The sequence below is a fragment of the Lithobates pipiens genome, unplaced genomic scaffold, assembly GCF_037356315.1.
Source record: "Lithobates pipiens isolate NorthernLeopardFrog02 unplaced genomic scaffold, aLitPip1_a1.2 Scaffold_18, whole genome shotgun sequence".
Lineage (NCBI taxonomy): Eukaryota > Metazoa > Chordata > Amphibia > Anura > Ranidae > Lithobates > Lithobates pipiens.
This window is the reverse complement of record NW_027507758.1, coordinates 78,764,786-78,791,560: the sequence shown is the minus strand read 5'-3', so window position 1 is coordinate 78,791,560 and position 26,775 is coordinate 78,764,786. Positions and strand designations below refer to the sequence as shown.

The 26,775-nt window shown below is 43.7% G+C and overlaps 1 protein-coding gene across 1 annotated transcript in view; it reads right to left on the bottom strand.

Annotated features, from left to right (window-relative positions):
- The window catches only part of LOC143987228 (calpain-2 catalytic subunit-like), a 110,858-nt gene that overhangs the window by 53,116 nt on the left and 30,967 nt on the right, over positions 1-26,775 (bottom strand). Inside the window, exons 3-5 of the mRNA XM_077485816.1 lie at positions 15,470-15,588; positions 8,492-8,625; positions 1,556-1,724 (exon numbers count right to left, since the gene is read on the bottom strand). Coding sequence (XP_077341942.1) covers positions 1,556-1,724; positions 8,492-8,625; positions 15,470-15,588 — 422 coding nt within the window. The remainder of the gene's footprint in view (positions 1-1,555; positions 1,725-8,491; positions 8,626-15,469; positions 15,589-26,775) is intronic.

Below are 26,775 nucleotides of genomic sequence, written 5' to 3'. Positions count from 1 at the left end.
GCCCCTTAGGTCCAGTGAAGGGAACTCTTAAGGCGTCAGCACACCAAGACATTTTAGACAATTTCATGCTCCCAACTTTGTGGGAACAGTTTGGAGATGGCCCCTTCCTGTTCCAACATGACTGTGCACCAGTGCACAAACAAGGTACATAAAGACATGGAAGAGCGAGTTTGGGTTGGAAGAACTTGACTGGCCTGCACAGAGCCCTGACCTCAACCTGATAGAATGCCTTTGGGATAGATTAGAGTAGGGACTGCGAGACAGGCCTTCTCGTCCAACATCAGTGCCTGACCTCACAAATGCGCTTCTGGAAGAATGGTCAAACATTCCCATAGACACACTCCTAAACCTTGTGAGCAGCCTTCCCAGAAGATGTGAAGCTGTTATAGCTGCAAAGGGTGGGCCTACTCAATACCAAACCCTACGGACTAAGGCTGGGATGATATTAAAGTTTTTGTGTGTGTAAAGGCAGGTGTCCCGATACTTTTGAAATATGGTGTAGGTTTTTAATACCACACGGGTGATGCCTCAACACACCAGTAGCCTGCAGAGGGTGTACAAATAGGGATACTCATGAATCTAGCCATGAATAAGTGGAGAGCACATTGGACTTCTGCATAGAGACCACTGCTTCCACACAAAGAGCATTTTTCTTTCTCTCTAGTTTTAACCCAACAAGTGTCCTTATTAAAAAATTACCCTTTACTCTTGTTCTAGTAACAACTCAAAAATTGGATTCGGCCTCATTTTCAACAGCCAGAGGTTTTTCACTGGCTGAATTGAAAAACGTATTTTTTAACCAAAAAGCATAAATGTAATATACCGCAGTTTACCACCCCTTAGCCCTTGTACACACGGTTGGAGAATCCGTCGGAATGTGTCCTATCGGACCGTGTCGTCAGATAATCCGACTGTGTGTGGTACGCATCGGACTGATTCCGTCGGACCCAATTTCCCAACATGTTGGAAATATTTCCAGACCAACTGGGCCGATCGGACATACTCCGATCATGTGTAGAGAACTTTGATCGGACCAAGTGCCACGCATGCTCAGATCAAATTCCTACATCAAAGCTATTGGCTACTAGCCTGAATGTAGTAAAAAATCCGACGGGCAAAATCTGATGGATTTGGTTGTGGAAATCTCTGACCGTGTGTACAGGGGCTTAGATGTGGTGGCTGCATTCATTTCTTTTTATAAGCTTTTTTTTCCTTTTCACCTGGTGATCCTGCCAGTAACACCCTTCCTGTCCTAGGGTGACAACATTCACTATACTGTACCTATGAAGAAGCAGCTTCGTCACCACGGGACTGGACTACAAACACCCTCCTGTGTAATCCACAGAGACAGCAGGTAACAATGCAACAGCACTGCAAGTGATCACCTTTTCAGATTCCTTAGAAAGTATTTTTCCATTCATTGAACTGATCATGTAACAAAGTGCTTTCAACTGTATAGTTAACATCCCCAAAGCAGCAAAAGAGAAGTTCATTGTTAGAGTTTATATTGCTTTTGACAAAGTTTTTTAATAGTGATTTTAAGACCCTCACTTACATCTATGGAGCAGCCCAGAAGAGAACCTGTCTTCAGAGCCTTCTGTATGATCTTGTACAGGTTGTTTGGAGCTTTTTTCAGTTCGTACCACTCGGCCAGACCCCCGGTGAAGTCTTCAAAACCTTCTGTGGTGGCCCCGCCAGACAGAGCTTCATAAGACCCATTCAGCCTGTGTTTGAGGACAAGAAGTTCTAAAATGCATCTGGATTTTATAACACGGCCTTTCATCTGACCTGACTCATCTATCTGCTAGAAATGGCCCCTGAAATGCTCGGTACATCTCTGTACTTAAAAACAACAAAGTTAGAAATTCTTGCTATAGTCTAAAGCCTGGTACACACAAATAGTTTTTTTTTTCATTCAACCCAGCGATCGGAGCCGCTGTACTAATGAACCAACATTAGTACAGCTATCTCCCCTGCTGAGTTGTTGTGTTCTGACAGGGGGACGGCCCCCCACCAGAACCCTCTGATTAGCACACTCTCTGCCATTGGCTGAGAGCGCTGATCAGGATACAGTCGACTGCTGGTTTTCCAGCATTCTCCTCCGACAGAAGCCAGGCCAAACAGCCAGCTTCTGTCGGACCAGCTGACATACACACGGGCCGAATGTCTGATGTTTTTTATTGAACCGGACGATGTCTGACATTCGGCCCATGTTTACTAAGCTTTGAGATAGGCCTACTGAAGCCATTTTAGCCACTAATATGCATATTGACTGATCTCCTACATAGTAGTAACTTACATAGTAGGTGAGGTTGAATAAAGACACAAATCCATCAAGCCCAACCCATGTGTGTGATTTTATGTCAGTATTACATTGTATATCCCTGTATGTTGTGGTCGTTCAGATGCTTATCTAATAGTTTTTTAAAAATATTGATGCTCCCCGTTGAGACCACCACCTGTGGTAGTGAATTCCACATCCTTGCTGCTCTTACAGTAATGAACCCTCTACGCAGTCTAAGGTTAAACCTCTTTTCTTCCAACCTTAATGAGTGGCCACGTGTCTTGTTAAACTCCCTTCCACTGAAAACTTTTATCCCTGTTGTGGGGTTATCAATATGGTATTTGCAAATTAAAATCATATCCCCTCTCAAGCGTCTCTTCTCCAGAGAGAGTAAGTTCAGTACTCGTAAGCTTCATAACTTAATATCTTCCAGACCCTTTATTATTTTTGTTGCCCTTCTCTGTACTCGCTCCATTTCCAGTACATCCTTCCTGAGGACTGGTGCCCAGAACTGAACAGTATATTCCAGGTGAGGCCGGAGAATTATCGCTTTATGTCTTCAGTTAATCCCCCTTTTTAATGCATGCAATATTCTGTTTGCTTTGTTAGCAGCAGCTTGGCATTGCATGCCATTGTTGAGCCTATCATCTACTGGGACCCCCAGGTCCTTTTCCATCCTTGAGTCCCCCAGAGGTTCTCCACCCATTGTGTAGATTGTATTCATATTTTTGCTACTCAAATGCATTATTTAAAAATTTTCCACATTAATCCTCATTTGCAATGTAGTTGTCCACCCCATTAATTTGTTGAGATCTTCTTGCGAAGTTTCCACATCTTGCGGAGAAGTTATTGCCCTGCTTAGCCTAGTATTGTCTGCAAATACAGAGAATGAACTGTTTGCCCCATCTTCTAGGTAATTTATGAACAAATTAAATAGGATTTGTCTCTTAGCACAGAACCCTGGGGGACCCCAATTGCTGCCCCTGACCATTCCGAGTACTACCCATTTATCACCAGCCTCTGAACTTGCCCTTGTAGCCAGTTTTCAATCTATGTACTCACCCCATGGTCCATGCCAACGGACCTTACTTTGTACAGTAAAAGTTTATGGGGAACTGTGTCAAATACTTTTGCAAACTCCAGGTACACCACATCTACGGGCATTCTTTTATCTAGATGGCAGCTCACCTCCTCACAGAATGTTAATAGATTGGTTTGACAAGAACAATTCTTCATGAATTCATGCTGATTACTGCCAATGATACAGTTTTCAATACTAAAATCTTGTATTCAGTCCCTTATCATCCCCTCCAAGCACTTGCATACTATTGATGTTAGGCTAACTGGTCTGTAATTTCCAGGGATGCATTTTGGCCCTTTTTTAAATATTGGAGCTACATTGCCTTTTCTCCCGTCTACTGGTCAGTAGACTGTCAGTAAAAAATTGGGAACAATGGTCTGGACCCTTGGTCTTTTTCTAATTCTGTCCTCTGTTAGCCATGAGGGTGCTTCCTGTAATGTGTCATGAGGATAAACACTGCAGTTTTGTTTACCAAGGCCCCCCTGATTCCCTCCTGAAGACTGAGGAGAAGAATAAATGCAGCGCCTTCACCATCTCCGCATCCGTTGTAACCAGATTTCCTTCCTCATTCTTTATGGGGCCCAATATGAATGTCCTTCCTTTTTTACTGTTTATATACTAAAAGAATTTCTTGGGATTTTTTTTGCTCTCCTCCACTGTGTGTCTTTCATGTTCTTTCTTAGCAGCCCTAATTGCACCCTTAAATTCTTTGTTGCATTCTTTGTAAAGTCTGAATGCTGATGATGATCCCGCAGCCTTGTATTTTTTAAAGGCCTTCTCCTTTGCTTTTATATACATTTGTACATGGGAGTTAAGCCATCCAGGACTTTTGTTTGCGCTTTTAAATTTATTTCCCAATGGGATCCACTGGCTAATGCCCTTATTTAATATATATGCTCTTAAAGCAAACCCATTTTTCCTCTGTGTTCTTTGTTCCTAATATTTTATCCCAATTTATATTATCTATCTATCTATCTATCTATCTATCTATCTATCTATCTATTATCTTCTAGCAAAGTTTGTAGTTTGGGGAAGTTTGCTATTTTTAAATTCAATGTCTTTGTATTCCCCTTATGTTTCCCATCTGTGTGATTTAAGCTAATTGACCTGTGATCACTTTTTCCCAAATTGCCCCTTATTTCCACATACATGGTCAGGTCTGTATTGTTGATAATCAGTAGGTCTAGTAATGCTTTTCTTCTAGTTGGTACGTCTACCATCTGACCCATGAAAATGTCCTGCAAGACATCTAGGCACTGGCAAGCCTTAGACGAATGCAAGGTTCCTTCTGCCCAGTCTAAGTCTGGATAATTAAAATCCCCCATTATGATGACACTTCCCGTCCTTGCTGCTAATTCAGATTGTGATAGGAGGTCAGTCTCCCCCTCCTCCCTCAGGTTAGGGGGACTATAGCATACTCCCCTTTTAGGGTCGTTGTGCTACTGGAAGGTGAACCTCCGCCCCAGTCTCAAGTCTTTTGCAGATTCTAACAGGTTTTCTTCTAAGACTGCCCTGTATTTGGCTCCATCTATCTTCCCATCAACTCTGACCAGCTTCTCTGTCCCTGCTGAAGAAAAGAGTCCCCACATCATGATGCTGTTTGTTCACTAAGGTTCTCTAACAAACGTCTGAGGGCTTCACAGAACAGCTGTATTTATACTGAGATTAAACTGCACACAGGTGGACTCTATTTACTTTATTTGGTGACTTCTGAAGGCAGTTGGTTCCACTAGATGGTAGTTGCCACTTTGTGTTGGTCTATCACATACAATCCCAATAAAATAAATTGATGTGGAAAATTTCAAGGGGTATGAATAATTTTTAAAGGCACTATAGTAAGTAGTGTTTAAAGGATAAGTTCTATATAAAGGAAGAATACTGCGCATGTGTAAAAACATAAAAAATAATGTCAATCACCACCATTACAGTGTAAATTGTCCAGCAACATCACAAAAGTGAGATATAATCACAATAAACAACATGCAGAAAAAAACAATGATGTGCTAAACAAAAATCTCATTTTGGGTTATTAAAATATAACTGTTGAAAACACAAAACCTTGTGCATGAACCGTCACCACAGGCAATAAAGACTCTTACCAGAGAGCCTGGACCCTTTATTATGAAGGGTCAAACAGGCTTGATGTAACTAGGGTTTGAGCGGTAATGGTATCAGTACCGATACCGAGCATTTGCATGAGTACTTGTATGTACTCGCGCAAATGCTCCCGATGCCTGCTCCGGTACCTGGGAGATGCAGTGTTTCAGATTAGGCGAAGTCAGCGGGCGGAACGGAAGTGACGACATCCCGACGCCCATCTTTGTACATCTTTGTCTCGGCCGCAGTAAGCCAGCAGTGGACATCTTGTTACATCCAGCCCATATAGTTTGGGCAAGGTGTAACAAGATGGCCACTGCTGCTTTTATGTGGCCGAGTGCAAGGAGTACCAAGATGGGTGTTGCAGGTAGCCTTTCCTTTCATGACATTTCATTGACCTCCCATTAGTGCCAATAATTTCCACCTATCAGTGCCTAGTGCCCATAAGTGCCACCTATCAGTGCTAGCCACCTGTCAGTGCCATCTATCATTTTGGATTCAACTACTTATCAGGGATTTGTGTTTTCTACAGTTGGATTTTAATACCCCAATATGAGATTTTTGTTTCTATATAAAGGATAAGTTCAACCTTTGGGAAAAAAAAAAAAAATGAACATATATATTCAGAAAAGAAAATGCATTTATTATTTTTTATTGCACGAGCCTGCAAATAATTGGAACAGCGATTAGCGAATCATGGGTGCAATATCAGGCTCCTGCAGACAAGCCCTACAGTTTTCAACCCATCAATTTGAAAGCTGCAGGGGTTGTGAATGAACGAGTGCACTCATCACCGCATTCGTAGTTCATTAACCTCTTGCTGACCAGCCGCCATCATTTTACTGTGGCAGGTCAACTCTCCTGCGCAAACTGCCGTAGGTGTACATTGGCCTGGGTAAGGAGAATAGCGGGTGCCCGCGGACTCAACATCCACCGGTGACTCGCGATCGCTGTGTACAGAGGCCGAACGGGGAACTGCCTATGTAAACAAGGCAGATCCCCATTCTGCCTAATGACATGTCAGATCTACTGGTCCCAGTGATCAGGAACAGTGATCTTGGTCATATACCAGTGAGCCCACCCCCCCTAAAGTCAGATTACACCCAAGGAACACACTTAACCCCTTGATCGCCCCCTAATGTTAACCCCTTTCCTGCCAGTGTAATTTTTACACTGATCACTGTATTTTTATATCACTGATCAATGTAATAATGTAACTGGTCCTCAAAGTGTCATTTGGGGTCAGATTTGTCCGCCGCAATGTCACAGTCCAGCTAAAAATCACAGATCTCCAGTAAAAACAATAAAAATAAATAAGTGTCCCTAAATCTATAGTTTGTAGACACAATAACTTTTACGCAAACCAATCAATATACGACTATTGCAATTTTTTTAACCAAAATATGTAGAATATGTATCGACCTAAATTGATGAATAAATTAGTTTTTTTAAATATTTTTCGTATATATGTATCATAGCAGAAAGTAAAAAAAAATGTTTTGTTTTTTTTCAAACTTGGTCTTTTTTTGTTTATAGTGCAAAAAATAAAAACCGCAGAGGTGATCAAATACCACCAAAAGAAAGCTCTATTTGTGGGTAAAAAAGAATGTCAACTTTGTTTGGGTGCAGCATCATACGATCGTGCAGTTGTCAGTTAAATTGATGCAGTGCCGTATCGCAAAAAATGGCCTGGTCATTAAGGGGCTGAAGTGGTTGAGCACTACAGGCCCTCTGCCTCGGTGGAAGACAGGATTTGTAGTTCTCTCACTTGCAAATTGCTGTGAATAAATGACATGTTTTTGAAAATGGGAACTTCCACCCACTGTCACAGGGGGAGGGGGGGCTGCTGGAGCATGCAACATCCGAAATATGGGAGTATTGTGTAACATGCTCCAAAAGGTGCAATTAGCCTCTAACTTACTTAAAGAGGAGCTGCACCTTAAAAAAAAATATTAAAAGTCAGCAGCTACAAATACTGCAGCTGCTGACTTTTAAGAAATGGACACTTACTTGTTCCAGGGTCCAGCGATGTTGCCAGCAGATGACGAGCAATCGCTCGTCTCTTGGCTGTCCCCACCGCCATCCTCTGTCAGAGAATCGGGAAGTGAAGCGTTGCGGCTTCACTGCCCGGTTCCCTACTGCACATGTGCGAGTCACGCTGCGTGCCTCCACTGGTCCCCGTTGTGTCCTGGGAACTGTGTGTTTCCCAGAACACAACGGGGGGCAGGGCATCTGTGGCTAGCTTGTCCCGGAAGTGGGTGCAGATACCTGGATTATACAGGTATCTGCACCCCCCTCCCCCCCTGAAAGGTGCCAATTGTGGCACTGAGGAGAGGGGGGGGCGGTTCCGATGAGCAGACCTTCCACTTTATGGTGGAGGTCCTCTTTAATGCTATTCGCACAAGCAGAGTTGCATTAAAGTAGAACTATAGGCAAAACTAGTAAACGATTAAAGGATTATAACCCCTGTAAGGTTCATCTTTGTCCCATTGGGGAGATTCACCTTCACTTCCTGTCCCATAACCAAAAGAGGAAGTAAGTGAAAATTTCTGCAAATTAAGCAAATCTCTTGGGACCCCCCAGGTCACCAGAACTAGTGTCCCTATTGTTAGATTTTCCCTCTATTACTTTTCTGGGGATAACCCAAAATTTGCTATGATCCTTGACTTTCACTTTCAATGATAATCCCTCTCCACTGAATCCAAAATTTTAAAAAAAGTTTGCCTTTAGTTATACTTTATGGTGCGTATAATGTGCAACTACAATATGATGTTAAAGGATATTGAAGCGTTTGTTTTTATTTTTTATTTTATTAACTTCTATTTAACGATATTCATGGCGTCATGTTGCGGCATGGTATAGCATGTTGGAATTTTCTGCACAAACATGGAACATGTCCTATTTTTTCTGTGCACACCAACACAGCGCATTGGTTGGACACAAGACAAATTGCCTTGTCAATGCATTGGGACCGCATTGGGTAACGCTGACTAATACAGCCCATAAGGTATGAGTTGCCCACCACTTACTTTGCATAGGCTTTCTCCATCAGCGCACTCCAAAATTCAGTCCCTTCAGCTGAGTGGACGAATACAAGCTCCCCATCCTTGGTTGGAAGTCTGTCATCGATAACCACATCCACCCATTCTCCAAACTGCCAGAACTAGAAAGGAAAAAAATTTGGAGACAAATTTAAAAATGGTATAAACTAAAAGGTGGTAGCATTAAACTTTTTTTTTCTATTTTTTTTTCAATTTACTGATAAAACTAAAATGATCTATGAAGGTTACCCTCCATATCTTCTTGATTTAATACCAGGATATTTTTTCTATATAGCCCACATCTTTAATAAAATGTTTTGAAAGCATGGACAGAAAGAAAAGTGGCGAGGGGAAGAGGATGCGAGAGGCTCATATTTTCTGGTGTTAAATGAAATGCTTTCTAGCATCCCTTTAGATCTTTTATGTAGCAAGATCACCAGGCCTCCTTCAGTCTAATGCCGCGTACAAACGATCGGAATTTCCGGCCAGAAAAAGACCGATGAGAGCTTTTCATCGGAAAATGCTACCGTGTGTATACTCCATCGGAATTTAGCTGTCCGAATTTCCGCCAGCCAAAAATTGATAGCATGTTCATGTTCCGACGGAAAAACTTTCTATCGGTAATTTCGATCGTGTGTATGCAATTCCAAAAATCACGCATGCTCAGATTCAACTACGAGACAGAAGCTATTGGCTATTGGCTATTAAAATTCCGTTTTCTAGTCACGTGGTACATGTTGTATGTCACCGCATTATAAATGATCGGAATTTGATGTGACCATGTGTAGGCAAGACAGCTTGAGCCGAATTCCGTCGGAAAAACCATCAGAGCTTTTTCCAACGAGAATTCCGATCGTGTGTACGCAGCATTAGCCCTTGTACACACAGTCGGACACTCCGACCACAAAATCCGTCTGATTTTTTCCCACGGATTTTGTCCGAAACTGGTGTTGCATACACATGGTCGGACAAAGTTGTCAGAAAATCCGATCGTTTGGAACGTGATGATGTTCGTTCGTTACGATGGGACTGCATTGAGGCTAGTAGCCAATAGATTTGGTCTTGTAATTTGATCTAACCATGCGTGGCACTTTTCCGATCGGAATTCTCTACAAATGATTGGACAAAGTCCGATCGGATCACGTTGTCAGAAAATTTTATATCCAGCTCTCAAACTTTGTTGGTCCGACGGAAAAAGTCAGATGGAGCCCACACACGGTCGGATTATCCGACAACATGGTCCGGACATTTTCCGTCGGAATTTCCGACCGCGTGTACAAGGGCTACTGAGAAGGTAGTTGCAATGTCAATTAGCAGACTCCAAGACTTCTACAGGTAGACAGCCATATAGGGAAAGGCATCCAGCAAGATACCACATCTGCATGTGTAGGAACGCTATCTCCTATGGCAATCTTACAATCTGTGATAGGAACTGTTGAAAAGTATTGTGATTTAAAATGTGCATTTTACAGGGTGACACTGTAGATGCACAAAATAGTAATGTGCCAATGTCCCTAAATTACTTGTGGAAAAAAAGAAAACTAATTAATTTGGACTTTAAAAAGGCACATAGGTAGCTGATCTAAAAATAATTATATTTATTTAATCAAGTAATAAAAACAATTACATATAAAGAATCGGTAGAGTTAGTATTCATGGACCCTTACACAACCAATCTGACACCATTAGAATAATGATAGAGACAAATTACACAATCAAATCCACAAATAACGATCAAAATCAGTTGTTTTGTAGAGAGCAGGTACAATCTCCAGATAAAGAGATAGATATTGTGGAGATGTTGGGTCAGAAGTATGGGTCCGTAGGTAGTTCGATCGTTAGCTCGACATGTTCCACATCGAAAATAACGCTTCTTCAGGAGCAATTGATTCAAAGGCTTTTTAGTAGCAGAGATAAAGAGGAGATGTAATGCTGGTAAGCACTTAAATGCACTGTTTGCGTATATCCAGGGAGATAAACTCTACAAAACAACAGATTTTGATCGTTATGTGTGGATTTGATTGTGTATTTTGTCTCTATCATTATTCTAATGGTGTCAGATTGGTTGTGTAAGGGTCCATGAATACTAACTCTACCGATTCTTTATATGTAATTGCTTTTATTAATTGATTAAATAAATATAATTATTTTTAGATCAGCTACCTATGTGCCTTTTAAAGTCCAAATTAATTCGTTTTCTCTTTTTCCATGTGTTAGGAACTGTTCTAACAAACTCCTTTACTTTCATAAATCACTTCTTGTAGATTCTCAGCCCATCTTCTTACTTTAGTATTTTCCTCAAGCGTCACCCCCGCTTCCCTGCTGGGTCCCTGGATTGGCACTACAGATTCTCCTCAAGCATCACTCCACTGGCTGGGCCCCTGGCTTGGCACCTGCTGAAGATTCCAGATTCCATACCATCCCCGGTTGGTGAGAATACTGCTCTGGTACTTGCTTCAGCTACTTACTGTGGTCCCTGGTAACAAGGTGGTTGGTCCCTTAGTGGTGACAGCTTCCCCCCTACCTCTACTACCTACTATGATAGGTTCTCCGGCTGGCAGAACCGTCACTTCTGGTTGGACTGCAAGCCACAATCCCAACCCTACGCTGCTCTCTTGCTTCTGTATAGGCCCTCAGACATCCTAGAAGCCAAATGTGCCCGGGATAGGCCCAAACTCCAGCCTAGCAGCTCGGGCAACCCAACACACGTCCACCCAGACTGCCATCCGAGTGGTACAGAACCCAGATCACCTGACCTCACCCAAATAAATAGGCTCTCCCCAGGGGCGTTGCTAGGTGGCAAAAGGACAAAAGGACCAGGGGCTTCAGCCCGGAGTCCAAGGCCTGAACGGGGGGGGGGGGGGGGGTGTTGTATGCAACTTTTTTTTGGCTGGGCCGTGACACTGACGGTAGTGACCTACATACACTAACCTACCTACACTGATGGTAGTGACCTACCTACACTGACATTACCACACACACTGACCTACCTACACTGACATTACCACACACACTGACCTACCTACACTGACGATAGTGACCTACCTACACTCACCTGCCTGACCTACATACACTGGACATATACATATACTGACCTACATACACTAACGGTAGTGACCTACCTACACTGACCGACCTACACTGACATTACCACACACACTGACCTACCTACACTGACATTACCACACACACTGACCTACCTACACTGACATTGACGGTAGTGACCTACCTACACTGACGATAGTGACCTACCTACACTCACCTGCCGTATAGGTTTAGGAGATATTTCTTGGACCTACAGGTAAGCCTTAATCTAGGCTTTGCTGTAGGTCAAAGTGGTTTGTAAGGGTTTACAACAACTTTAACACACTGACCTACCTACATTGACATTAACACACTGACATTACCACACACTGAGCTACCTACACCGACATTAACACACTGACATTAACACACTGACCTACCTACACTGACATTACCACACACTGACCTACCTACACTGACATTAACACACTGACCTACCTACACTGACATTAACACACTGACCTACCTACACTGACATTACCACACACTGACCTACCTACATTGTCATTATCACACACTGACCTACCTACACTGAGCTTATTACACACTGACCTGTCACAGCAGCCAGTCCGAGGTGGAGAGGAGAGCGGCTCGCCCGAGCGCCAATCGGGTGTGTGGCGCGGCAGCCACTTTGCAATTCCCGCCTTCTGGAGCCAACAGTGCCTATGATGAATGTCACACGTCCCGCGGTCCCGGCATTGGACCAATGGGACGTCCATCATAGACGTGCAGGCTCCAGAAGGCGGGACCTGCTCTGGCACTCGGCCGCACTCGGCAGCGCTCGGGATGAGATTGGTCCTGGCGCTCGCCGCATCGCTCGGGGCCGACAATGAAGACCCTGCGGAGCTGACACTCTGGGCTTTAGGGGGTCTCATTCGGGGCTTCAGCCCCCCTAGCCACCCCCTCCCGATGCCCCTGGTTCTCCCAGGAGGCCAAGAGACCCAAGAAAATCCCTGCCCATTGGCTGACATACCCTATCTATTGCTAATCTGTCCTTGCAATGCCTTTGTCTTAATGTCACCAGAAGTGCAGTAGTTCCAGACTTGGGGTCAAAATCAACTGATCTCTCACAAGTGGCCAAGACAATGATATATCACATGTAAATTTAGCAGCAACCCTACTTAAACATCGGGGTGCTACATGTACGTTCCTGGTTATCCATGCATGCCAGAGATGTGTTCACTCCTTTAACTGTGTATACAAAACCATGGGACTAGCTGCAATTTTATAATAGGAAAGAGAATATAATTTTAATTTTGAAACTCAAGTATACTCTCAAAAGAAATAAAGTAAGTGAAATCTGTTTGAAAATTAGCTTGATTTGACTGAAGTAGATAATACTTTTTTTATGGTGTTTATTATTGGTTTTAAATTGTAATTTCACGCACTGGAGATGTGCTCTTCCTCTGCCTGGGGTTCTCGGCTCTTGATTGGATAGATTGATAGAAGCGCAGCCATTGGCTCCTGCTGCTGTCAATCAAATCCAATGATGCAGTCGTCGGGGGGAGGGGCCGAGTCCAGCATTCGTGTCTGTATCGATGACACTTTGGACAAGGTGTCTGTCATGTGTAAATTTAGTTTTTGCCTCAGAACAGTAATGGGGTTCTGAGTGTTAATTATGTAGGTTAACTTTGACATCAGTTTGGCTGGGCTGTGTTAGAGTTCTGCCTGGTCATGTGTACAGTTAGGTGCACATGACAGGCTCAGAACCAGGCCTGGTTGGACGCTTTTGGTATCGGCATTCCCCACAACCAATCAGTGGGTGTGCTGGGTCCTGGGGAAGGGTACTTAAGATGTTGAAGTCACGTTTTGAGGGTTCGTTCGGGAGGTCATAGCGGCCTGTTCCTGATACTGGACTGGGGTAGCCCCGCAAGTGGTCCCGGTCACGGGAGTGTATGTCGCTCCACAACATGCTTCGGTTGGTTAGCCCCAATAGACCCGCCTCGTCTGGGGTGAGGATCCGTCTGTTCCGGAGCTGGTCTGAGGCTTAGTAACTGAGGGAGGATTCAAGACGTCCGGGTGTGCTCTCGGCTTGGAGGGGCACCACAGCTCGTGTAAGTGACCGGGGGAGGACTCTTCGGAGGAGGGTTGATAAGCTGGCATCCTGAGAAGTGCCTGGTTGCTGAGTTGTGGAGGACACTGACGAATTCACATTTATTCCAGTACTGACAAGGAGACAGAGAATGTTCCAGGTACTGAGGAAAAAGGTTCCTGTTCACTTCAGTTGCAAGTTACTCAAGGTGCAAGATTTCACAAGTTCTGGATCAAAGTGCTGACCGCCATAATCTCTGGCTAGAGATTTGTTCAGCTTTGAAGCGCCCAGCTGCGAGTGGCTACTCTCTGGGTGGTATTAGAGACTTTCTGATATTAGCAGTTCAAGGTGCCTGAGTTTCTTCACCCTTGCCCTCTGTTCCCATACGAGACTGTGTTTGTTGGATGTTACCCCTGCACATAAAAACCTTTTCTAAAGGACTTTTATTTTGTCAGCTTGCAAAGTTGTTGGGTACTAACTCTGGGAACCCCTAGATGTGGAAGAACCAGCCCAGCGGAGGTAACCGGTAAGCTCAAAAGTTAAGGCCGCCCTGCCAATGGTTATGGCCGCTACATGTCTATGGAGAACGCTTCTTCTAGGGGGTTAAATGATAAGAGAAGGAGCCGTGAGAGCCACGAGGGACCCCAGAAGAGGATGTTCTGGGCCACTCTCTGCAAAACGAGCTGCACAGTGGAGGAAAGTATGACATGTTTGTTATTCAAAATGTTTTTTTAAAAGAAACCTTTACATTCACTTTAAGTCAGTCATCTTTAAATCATTCTGATCAGAGGCTAGAGATTTTGGGTTGCTAGAGAATTACAAATTTGCCCACTATATTTATAAAAAAAATAGCAGCTCTTTACAGAGATCAAGGTCGCGCTGTATCCTAGCAACACAGCGTGGCTGTAATCGTCGTTCTGGGATGCAGTCATATGACTGGCCCAGAACGAAATCCGCACTGCACACAGTTAACTAGGGCTTTTTTTGGGGGTAGGGCTTATATTGCAGTCATCCCAGAAACTCACGCTAGATCTTATTTTTGGGGTAGGGTTTCTTTTCGGAGAAAAAGGGTACTTGGGTATTTACTTATAGACCAGTTTTGTAGTTTACAATTTTCACTTTCCAAAGCATCAATTTTTTCTGAAGCATTTTGTATACTAAACACCTGCATTATTTCACTATTTTGCATGGTAAATGATTAGCACATTTGCATATTTTTAACATTTAATTGAATAAAGTGCGCAATTTCTAATCTGCTCAGGCTTTATAAATGACATTGCGAGTTTGTTTCACAACTAGGATATTGTTAGTAGCGTTTGATTCTCTTTGTGTTACATTGTTGCCAAACATTCTGCTGGGTATGGCCTTTCACACGGGTGTGCTGGCTGCTATATTGTGTAAATAAGACATTTGTTTTTGCACCAGCATTGGCCCCAAGCTGCGTGCAAGGCAGCCAGTGGAAGCGAATGCAGATGTATACGCTGCTCCAAATAGGTCGGCATCCCTGCACACCCTGATGACCATTTATTTGAACCAGACCCATTAAAAAAAAAACAGTAGGGTGCCAAGTATTACGCATTTTGATGTGTGCACAGGGCTTGCAGATGTACACTCGTCCAAAAACGTGCCCGCACCAACATTTCCTGCTGCCCAGATCAAATAATCAGAATGCTTTCCTTCATTTCCAACTCTGCACTACAGAAATGATAGCTGGAAGCTGATTGGCCAATATAGGCGAGAAGATATTTTCCTGTTAGCAAGTCAGCAAGCATCCTGCATTAGCCTCAAAAGAGTATTCCAGTACAAATAACGTCCGGTCTGACATTGCCAGATGTTCTTCCCTGGATTACCTGGAAGTGGAAGATCCCTGCATAGTTCTCCTGGAAGCTCTGATCTTTTGGGACCACCCTGGAGAGGATCTGTTCATTGAGAGTGAGGGAGGCGATGGCAGCCAGCAGCCAGCAATCACCTGGAAAGAAAACAAAAGAAAACAAAATATTATTCAATAAAGTTCTGATTTTTAAGTTCTTATTCCTAAAGCCCGACCCCAGACTTTTCTCTGTTTATGGCCCCCCAGCACATATAAAAAAAAAAAAAAGTTCTGGCTCCAATACTCCCCTCCTCTCCGAATTTGTCTCCCCCAATAACCCTTTTCACCAGCAAGCATTATTCAACCCATATCCTTAAAGCGTAAAATAAAAAAAATAAAAAATACAAATAAAAACATTCCCCTCTAAGTGATCTATGTACATTGCAAGGATTGTCATTTTGTTGTAGATTCCTACTTCTTTTATTCTGAAGAAATCCCTGTGTGTGTTCTCTGTGCTCAGTATATCTAATGGGAGTGTTTTCATAATAATCAACCAGCTGCTGCACCTGCAGGACTCTGAGGAAAGTTGTAGGGTCTGCATCCCTTTAGATATGTTCCTATTGGGAGTATCTCACCAAACATGACTTTTTTGTTGCAGGGCATTCCTGAAATCTGACTTGTATCTTAGTGCAGATTTCTGGGAAAATCAGCAAGCCAATCACACAAGCAGGAAATGATGTTTCTGGGGGGGGGGGGGGCGTTCTGTACATATTCTGTGTACAGAAAACCTCCAGGTAGTCAGATTGCATTTTACAGAGTTGCAGATTGAAAAAGTAAAGGCAAGTTTGAATAACATTTAATTACAATGAGACTTGTGTCGTAACTGTATATATATATATATATATATATATATATATATATATATATATATATATATATATATATTCTGTATTGTTTTGACTTCCCTTCTCCTATGCTGCATAAACAAAAGAGCTCTGGGACTCCGACATATTTCGCAGGAACACCTAGAGCAGAATTCCAGCCCTCTGTTCAGTCTTGCACAGTTATACAGGCGCCTCTCCTGTACTGAAACTGCTTACTCAGATTTTTCTACACACGCGGGAGCGTCTCACGATGTTCATTAGATGATGCACCAAAACAGATAGAGCCCACCTAATTTCCCAGCTGAAAGATGTCCAACATCATCTAGCCCAGCCTACCTCAACCTTTTCAACACAGAGGAACCCTGGAAATGGTCCTCGGGTCTCAGGGAACCCCTGCTAAAAATGACAACTCATGATACATTAGTGTGATGGTCAGTGGGAAGAATGTTCCCTACATGTGTGGTCATTGGGAAGAATTACCTCCTTACAGATAGCTAAAAAGATCAGTGGTGTCAGTGAGAAATAATCTGAGAGGCAGAAATGACCTAATGCTGTTGAGAATCACTGATCTAGCCCTTTCCTCCGCACATGACTGTCCCTGACTCGCCCTTTTCTTTTGTTGTATTTCAGTTATTTCTTCTCAGCATCACATGTAGGCAGCCTGCCTAGGAACGCCCACCCCTCCAGACTGACATCCATCAATCAAGACATTTTAATATTTGCATAACTCCACCCAAAATCCTGTCTACTGCAATTAAAGTGATATTAAACCCAAAAATAAAAATGTAATATATTGCAGCTTACCAATCATTAGATGTGGTGGCTGCATCCAGGGGCGGACTGACCATTCAGGCACTGCCCGAGGGCCCCATGCCACTAAGGGGCCCCATCAGGGTTGCCAGCCTCAATAAAGGGACAGTATGTAAAAATCTGTGTTTTTAAAAAAAAATCTATCTATTTCCTGGGGGCCCCATAATCTCCTATTGCCCGACGACCCCATAATCTCCTATTGCCCAGGGACCCCATGAGTTGTCAGTCCGCCCCTGGCTGCATCTATTTTCACTTTTTTTTGTGTGTGCTTTTTTTGTCACCCTTTTATTTTCACCAGAGTTTAATACTGCTTAACCACTTCATTACTCGCCCATAGTCATATGACATCCGCAGGAGGGATCTCCCATCCTGGGCTGGAGTCATATGACGTCCTTGGCTTCCCAGCCATCTAGGGGGCGCGCGTGGGGCGGTGTCCACCGGGCACCTGTGATTGCCCATGAACACAGCAGGACCGTGGATCTGTGAGAGACCGATGGTGTGTTCTCAGTACAAAGGAACACCGATCGGTCTCCTCCCCTTGTGAGTCCCCGCCCCCTACAGTTAGAACCACTTCCTAGGAAACATAATTAACCCCTCGATCACCCCCTAGTTTTAACCCCTTCCCTGCCAGTCACATTTACACAGTAATCAGTGCAATTTAGTAGCTGATCGCTGTATAAATGTGAATAGTCCCAAAAATGTGTCAAAAGTGTCCGATATGTCCGTCGCAATGTCACAGTCATGAAAAAAATTGAAGATCGCCGCCATTACTAGTATAAAATAAAAAATAAAAATGCCATAAATCTATCTTGTATTTTTGTAGAAGCTATAACTTTTGCGCAAACCAATCAATATACACCTATTGCGATTTTTTTTTTAACCAAAAATACGTATAAGAATACATATCGGTCTAAACTGAGGGAAAAAATGTTTTTTTTTTTTTTTTTTTAAATTGTGATATTTATTAAAGTAAAAAAAAAAAAAAGTAAAAAATAGTGTTTTTTTTTCAAAATTGATGCTGTTCTTTTGTTTATAGCGCAAAAAATAAAAACCGCAGATCAAATACCACCAAAAGAAATCTCTATTTGTGGGGAAAAAAAAAAAACATTTCATTTGGGTATGGTGTTGCATGACCGCGCAATTGTCATTCAAAATGCGACAGTGCTGAAAATTGAAAAATGTTCTGGGCAGAAAGGGGGTGAAAATGCCCAGTATTGAAGTGGTTAAAGAATGAGTACTCAGGCTCCATGCACACTGAAGCTCATACACGGCTGTTTTGGGGATTTTGGGATTTTTTTTTTTAACAGCCCATAAACTCCCTTCTATGTTATCCTATGTGTCCATGCATACATAGACGTTTTTGGATGTTTATCACCAGTGGAGTTTATGGGCTGTTTGCTGAATGCCATAAAATTGTGTTCAGGAGTCGTTTTACTGACCACAAAAAACATGGCTCACCGGCGCTTAACGTTCTTGATCCATTGAAAAAAAAAACGACAAAAAAACGATGAAAACCGCTAACACGGAACACCACTAAAAACCGATAATAAATGCTATTGCAAATCTACTGGCGTTTTCATAATATGATTTTAATGTCCAGTGTGCATGGAGCCTTAAAGCGTTTGTTACCCCAACATTTCACATCCCTGATGTGTACTTGCTGTACCATATGAGAAAGTCTCCTGTTCTCTTTGTATTGCTTCCTTTATGTGAAATTCCTAGTGTTCCTGCCAGTCCCTCTGCTTTCCTATTAAAAACTGACCACACTAAGCAGGTGATCACTCCATGGTCAGTTTTTTGACTGTGCTGGGAACTCAGCCAGCTCTCCCTCCAATGATCAGACTTGTTCTAACACCCCCACCCCCTCCCCACCGCTACACAACCATTCAATGGCAAGCTTCAGTGTCCTGCTGTTTCTCCTCCCCCAACTCTTATGCAGCTGAGAACAGAGGGAATGTGATCATTAATAAAAAAAGGGTAAAAAAATGTATTTATAACATATTTTATATCTATATAACAATGTTTTGCCTTTCATTTCTATTTTAAACTGAATGGGTTATTTAACAAGTGATCGTTTACTATAACTTTAGGCAGGATGCTGTGATGTTTTCAGGAAGCTACTGTCATAGTTCCCAAATGTCCCTCTGTCCCTCTTCCTCCTCATTTGTCCCTCATTTTGGTCTGATCTATATAGTTGTATATAAAATGCACTATTTTGTCTTTAAAAAAGTGTTTCCCAGTGCTAAACCTTTCATTCAATTTCTAAATTGCTGCATTTGTAAATTTCAAAGCCAATATAAAAGGAATAGTAGTAGTAAAAAAAAAAAAAAAAAAAAAGCCACTTGTGGGTTTACCAAATCATTTTTTTTTTAGTATTCTCCTGGGGGGCATGGCAGGGGTGTGTGACCTATGCCACATACTTTTGCTAATAGGTGTCCCTTGTTCCCATCTTAAAAAAGTTGGGAGGTGTGGCCACTGTATGTACAGCACCCTGCTTGTCCCTCCCACTAACCATGATTTGTCTGAATTGCATAGAGGTGCACAGAGACCCAGTGATGATGTCTCTCGGTCTATAATAAGGTGCATAATGAAAACAGAAAAGGTTTTTTTTAAATATATGATGAACATGTTGATGGGGGATGGGCAGTGCTAAAGAGCAACCAGGGCAGACAAAGTTCAGCTTTTATTGGATTTTAGTAAATTGATGAAAGTCTATGGTCTATTTGGTCTATAAGTCTATTTATCGCCTGTACATTCAAACCAGCAACAAGCGTAGGTCTGCAGTAAATGTTATAAATATCTGTATTCTCCGGCGGCAAAGTCGCGTGATTTGTGATGAAATGATTGTATGAAAGGGAGCTCTGTGCCCCTTTCTGAATATTCAGATACAAGCCGGCCTGATGGAAAATCCCCAACCGCCTCCCGTCACAGAGAGGAGGATAATCCAGCTGTAGAATGGAGCTGGTCGGTTATTTGTGTTTTATAATATAATAAAATAAATATAATAAAATTCTTCTTTTTTACCTTACAAAATAAAGAATGGAGCAAGCATCTGATTGGATGCCAGGAATATGAAAAGTTTTTCCCTGACTCTGGCTTTTCCATATGTTTTCAGGGCCAGTTCACTGTTTGTGCGTTTCTGTATGTATGGTTACATGCATTTTTGATGCGTTCCAGTGCGTTTTCCCCTTTTTTTATTCTCTCTCACAAATTCGGGACATGTGCATTCCGGTGTGTTTCTGGTTCATTTTGCTGCATTCCAGATGCATTCCATGCAGAAAAAAAAATGCAGCATATTCCTACTTTTGCTGACTGCATTGGAACGCACTGCCCTGGTGTGAACTAGGGCCATTGGAATATATGGAAAACACTGTGCATGCATTTTTTGGTGCAGATTGAAAACCTGAACCTGATTAGAACCAACCTGGGCCGGTTCACACCAGATGGAGTCCAGTGCAAAAGGAATGGACAGTAGATTATATGGGTTCCAATGGCATAGTTTACACCAGTGCAGAAGAATTAACCACTTAAGGACCGGAAGATTTCCCCCCTTAATGACCAGGCCATTTTTTGCGATACGGCACTGCGTTGTTTTAACTGACAATTGTGCATTTGTGCAATGCTGTACCCAAACAAAATTGCCGTCCTTTTTTTCCCACAAATAGAGCCTTCTTTTGGTGGTATTTGATCACCTCTGCCGTTTTTATTTTTTGCGCTATAAACAACTAGTCACGGGGCCTGGAACACAGCGAGATGCCTCAAAGGGACCATCCAATACCTGGGACAGGTCATGTAGGAGCCCAGAAAGATGGGAGTTTTGGTGCCCATGAGGAACTTGCTGCTGGCTCTCTGCCTCTTCTTGGTACTGGGATTATTCTACTATCCAGCATGGAAGCTCCACCTCCTGTGCTGGGAAGATTCACAAACCAGACCACCTGGGATTCTTGCTTCCATGTGATCATTAGATGTGGTGAACTTCAGTTTCCATCTCCAAGCTATCTACCCCTCCTGTTGTCTTGTTGAGGCGTTACAGGCCTTATGCTCACAGCTCCTTGGGCAGACACCCTTGGCTCTTGTCATCTGAAAGTGCTGTCATTTTCAAAATTATTTCTATTTTGAGTAGCTACCCTGTCAGTAGCATCTACTCCTGATGAAGTGAACCAATATTCACGAAACGTTAAGGATTTGTGATGCACTTTATTTTAGTATCTAGCTGAAATTTTATGGAATGTTATAGAGGAGCTCCAGTCTCCCCCCAAAACATTAAGAGTCAACATCTTACACCTGTCCAGGGATCCAACAATGTCCTCACCTGAGCCGATTCTTCAATTGGCTTTGAGTCCAAGCACCAGCTTCATAAATAAGGGAGACCGGCAGTAAAGCATTCCAGTGTCACAGCCAGGTTCCTACTGCGCATACACGAGCTGTGCTGTGCTTTGTGAATGGTCCCAAAGTCTTCTGGGACCTGTGATGTGTCCCAGAAGGCTGCAGGGCCAGGGAAGGGGGGGGGGGGATGAACTGCCATGGCGATCTGACCGGAAATGGGAATGGGTACCTGACATAACCAGGTACCTGTTCCACCCTCACCTAAAAGTGACAGTGTGGGGGGGGGGGGGGGGGGGGATGCAAACAAGCAGCACTTTCCCTTTAAGGTGAAGTTCTGCTTTAATATAAATATTTCTGAATAATATATGAACTCTAAATAAAATCACAGGTAAATCAGCTTGATTCATTTATCTTTTCATTGTTTTGTACCCCATATAAAATATCATGAGCTTTTTATTTTTTTATTTAAAGGTATGCAGCAAAACATAGTAATATGACATAACAATCTATGCTTAATGATATCCCTTAAAATACATCAATAAAGTAATAAACTAGGTTCCAGCACAGTAACATGCAGTGCCTATAGACTTTTGGCTGTAGCCTCCGCAGCAAATACATCCTGCATTGTGGTGGGAGACATATAGGAGAACATAACGGACATGCACTGTCACGGTCAGGAGTGAGGCCGAGATGCTGAGAGGGCTCCCCTTGCGGCCGAGTGCAGCACAACCCTGAAGTTGACACAGGGATGCAGTGCCCACAGTAGCACAGGTTGCCAGGTAGCAGCAGCAGAGGTCAGGTACCGGGTAAGCAAGCTTCTAGGGGCAACTGTGCTAGGAAGTCCGAGAGTGGGCAGCGGAAGTCCAGAGAGTGGTCAAGACAGGCCGGGATCAGGTGCAGGAAGCAGATCAGGAGCGTCGGGTACATGCCAGGAGTCAGAGCCAGGAGAATAACAGGAGCAGGTCAAGCAAGCCGGGTCGGTACACAGGAGGTTGGATAACAGGAAACACGGGTACAGGTTCACAGGAGAGCTGACGATAATCCAGCGATGCGGCACTGTCAGGCAAACGTTTAAATAGGCGAGATGACCGGGTCACGTCGTGAGCGCGTCGGGGCGATCGTACGGCTACGTCGAGTACGTTGTGTATTCGTAGCATCACCGCGTATGCCCGTCCGGTTAGACGTAGCATCGGTCGTTCGTCTTGAAACTACTTTGCGCTTACGTAGGCGCCGACGCGCGCTAACACGAACGTACCTCGTGAGATTGCGGCTATTTCCCTGACATGCACATACCAAGAAGATGGCAAAAACTAGCAGAAACAAAGTCACTATGAGGTGAGAAGTGAAACATAGACCTCATATGGTGCAGAACACCTTGACCCACCACCAGATCAATCATACCTTGAACTCAGAGCATACTGGATATTATTTTATGGATTTTAGCAGTGTAGCACCCTCTAGGTAGGTGCTAGAGTTAGGATTTTTGTGAGAGCGGGTAAATTTAATCAGGCCTAGCTAGCAGCTGTTTTGATCTCTGAGGGCTGGGAGTGGCCTAGAGCAGCTGACGACTCACAGACAGCATCACTCCACTGTCACCTCCCTCTTTCTTTTAGAGGATTCTAGAAGAGGAGGAGGAGCAGTGGTGGGGAGGAGCAGTCTGGGATGTCTCAGGGAGCCCTGACCAATCCCCAACTAGGATTGGCAGGGGGCAGACCTCCTTGAAATACACAGGGTCAGCCCAGCTGGGGAGGAGTTGTCGGGTGGAAGAACTGAGGATAGAGTACTAGGCTGTTGGGGCCTTTGGGGGAGCTCCCCAGTCTGGGGAGGAGGGTGACCTGGGGCCTGGGATTCGGGTCCTTTCAAGAACCCATGAAGGATCTGAACAGGAGGCACAGAGAGGAGTCAGAGAGGACAGTGGGAGCTAGTACTGCCGAACAAGTCTTCAGGAGGGAACCACCAGTTTGCAACCAGAAGGGCTGGTAAATGACATGGGCAGTCAGGAGGACTGGAGAGGCATGCCAGAGAAGACTAAGAGGAAACAGCCAGAAATGGGTGTGGAGCCAGTAAGGATTGCAGTGGCACAGGCAGCGAAGTTGGGCAGCTGCAGCCAGGAGGGTTGGCAGGGCCTGAAGAGAGCTACCTGGGAGCAGTAGTGCACAATTGGACAGCTCGCACTAAAGACTTTGTATTTCTACTACACTAAAAAGGAACCCACGGTCCCTGCCTGCAAAAGGCAGTTGTTGAGGCCTGACTGAGTCAGGGTTGTAACTAACCATGTGCTAGCTGTGCCTGGAGTAAAGTGTTGTGCAGGAGAGAGAGTGAGAGTAACAGTCTGCAAGCAAGAGACGTGCTGGAGACTGGAGTAGCCAAGTGTGTATTCAATCAACCAATTGCTTGTTCTCCTGTTTTTCCCATCCCTATCCAAGTTTAAATCCCGCAATAAAAATACAAAAACAAACACATGGACTGTTCATTGTCTCCAAGGTGATTGGGAAGTGAATGCCGGGCTGGGCAGGGTGCTAGACGGGCCACACTTTTCAGCATCCCCTATGGGGGTACTGCTACAGAGGAAAAATGTTGGCAGCCTAGGTAAGGGGAACCCATGGGATTGTTTAACCACTTTCAGACCGGACCATTTTGCTGGTAAATGACCAGAGGTCTTTTTACACTTTGGCACTGCGCTGCTTTAACTGGTAATTGCGCGGTCATGCAATGTTGTACCCAAACAAAATTTGCGTCCTTTTCTTCCCACAAATAGAGCTTTCTTTTGATGGTATTTGATTGCCTCTGCGATTTTTATTTTTTGCGATATAAACGTAAAAAGACCGCAAATTTTGAAAAAAAATGATATTTTCTACTTTTTGTTATTAGAAAAATCCAATAAACTCAATTTTAGTCATACATTTAGGCCAAAATGTATTCAGCCACATGTCTTTGGTAAAAAAAAAGTCAATAATTGTATATTTATTGGTTTGCGCAAAAGTTGTCACATCTACAAACTAAGGTACGTTTTCTGGAATTTACGCAGCTTTTAGTTTACGACTGCCTATCTCATTTCTTGAGGTACTAAAATGGCAGGGCAGTACAAAACCCCCCCAAATGACCCCATTTTGGAAAGTAGACCCCCTAAGGAAATTGATAAGAGGCATGTTGAGCCCATTGAATATTTTATTTTTTTGCCTCAAGCGATTGAATAATGACAAAAAAAAAAATTTTTTTTTTTTTTTACACAAAGTTGTCACTAAATGATATATTGCTCACACATGCTATGGGCGTATGTGAAATGACACCCCAAAATAAATTCTGCTGCTTCTCCTGAGTACGGGGATACCACATATGTGGGACTTTTTGGGAGCCTAGCCGCGTACGGGGCCCCGAAAACCAAGCACCGCCTTCAGGCTTTCTAAGGGCGTAAATTTTTGAGTTCACTTCTCACTACCTATTACAGTTTTGAAGGCCATAAAATGCCAAGATGGCACAAAACCCCCACAAATGACCCCATTTTAGAAAGTAGACACCCCAAGCTATTTGCTGAGAGGCATGTTGAGTTCATGGAATATTTTATATTTTGCCACAAGTTGCGGGAAAATTACAAACTTTTTTTTTTTTTTTTTTTTTTTCACAAAGTTGTCACTAAATGATATATTGCTCACGCATGCCATGGGCATATGTGAAATGACACCCCAAAATAAATTCTGCTGCTTCTCCTGAGTACGGGGATACCACATATGTGGGACTTTTTGGGAGCCTAGCCGCGTACGGGGCCCCGAAAACCAAGCACCGCCTTCAGGCTTTCTAAGGGCGTAATTTTTTGATTTCACTCCTCACTACCTATTACAGTTTTGAAGGCCATAAAATGCCAAGATGGCACAAAACCCCCACAAATGACCCCATTTTAGAAAGTAGACACCCCAAGCTATTTGCTGAGAGGCATGTTGAGTCCATGGAATATTTTATATTTTGCCACAAGTTGCGGGAAAATTACAAACTTTTTTTTTTTTTTTTTTTTTTTCACAAAGTTGTCACTAAATGATATATTGCTCACGCATGCCATGGGCATATGTGAAATGACACCCCAAAATAAATTCTGCTGCTTCTCCTGAGTACGGGGATACCACATATGTGGGACTTTTTGGGAGCCTAGCCGCGTACGGGGCCCCGAAAACCAAGCACCGCCTTCAGGCTTTCTAAGGGCGTTACAGTTTTGAAGGCCATAAAATGCCAAGATGGCACAAACCCCCCCCAAATGACCCCATTTTGGAAAGTAGACACCCCTAAATTTAGGGGTACACTAGTGAGACTAGGTAATAAATGGCGGGTGCCCTGAAACTATAAAAAAAATAACTAACCAACCAGCGTCACCTGTAACAGTTATATGGTGATCACTGGTGAAAGGGTTAACTAGGGGGCAATTAGGGGGCTTTATGCGGTAGTATATGGGGGTCCCTGGCGCTATAAAAAGCTGCAGCGAACCTAAATACCTACCTGCCTAACTAGCGTCACCTGTGACACTAATACAGCGATCAGAAAAACGATCGCTTATTAGGCTGGGTTCACACTGGAGCGATGCGGGAACGCCACGAATGCGCGGCGGGTTCCCGCATCGCATGCCTCCCGGCGGCAGTTCACACTGCCCTATGCGAACTGCTGGGAGTGTCAGTGAAATGTTACTGACACCCCCAGATCAGTTCGCATATCGCAGTGCGATCTGCAAACTCGGATCGCATGGTGTGAACACCCATGCGATCCGATTCTGCTGCGGGCCAAAAAAAGGGTCCCGTGCGAATTTGCGGCGGGTGCGGCGAATGGCTGAACTCGAATCGCACAGAGATCGGATGTGATTTGCACTGCAGTGCGGTGCGAATCACATCCGTTCTCATAAACCGCTGCAATGTGAACCCAGCCTTAGTGACACTGGCGACGGGGGGTGATCACGGGGTTAAACCTTTATTGGGGGGGTTAGGGGGGTACCTTAGAACTAAAGGGGGCTAACCCTAACTGCCCTAACAGTTATTAGTCACAAATGACACCCGCCGGGTGATCAGGGGGTTAAACCTTTATTAGGTAATAAATGGCGGGTGCCCTGAAACTATAAAAAAAGAACTAACCAACCAGCGTCACCTGTAACAGTTATATGGTGATCACTGGTGAAAGGGTTAACTAGGGGGCAATCAGGGGGCTTTATGCGGTAGTATATGGGGGTCCCTGGCGCTATAAAAAGCTGCGGCGAACCTAAATACCTACCTGCCTAACTAGCGTCACCTGTGACACTAATACGGCGATCAGAAAAATGATCGCTTATTAGGCTGGGTTCACACTGGAGCGA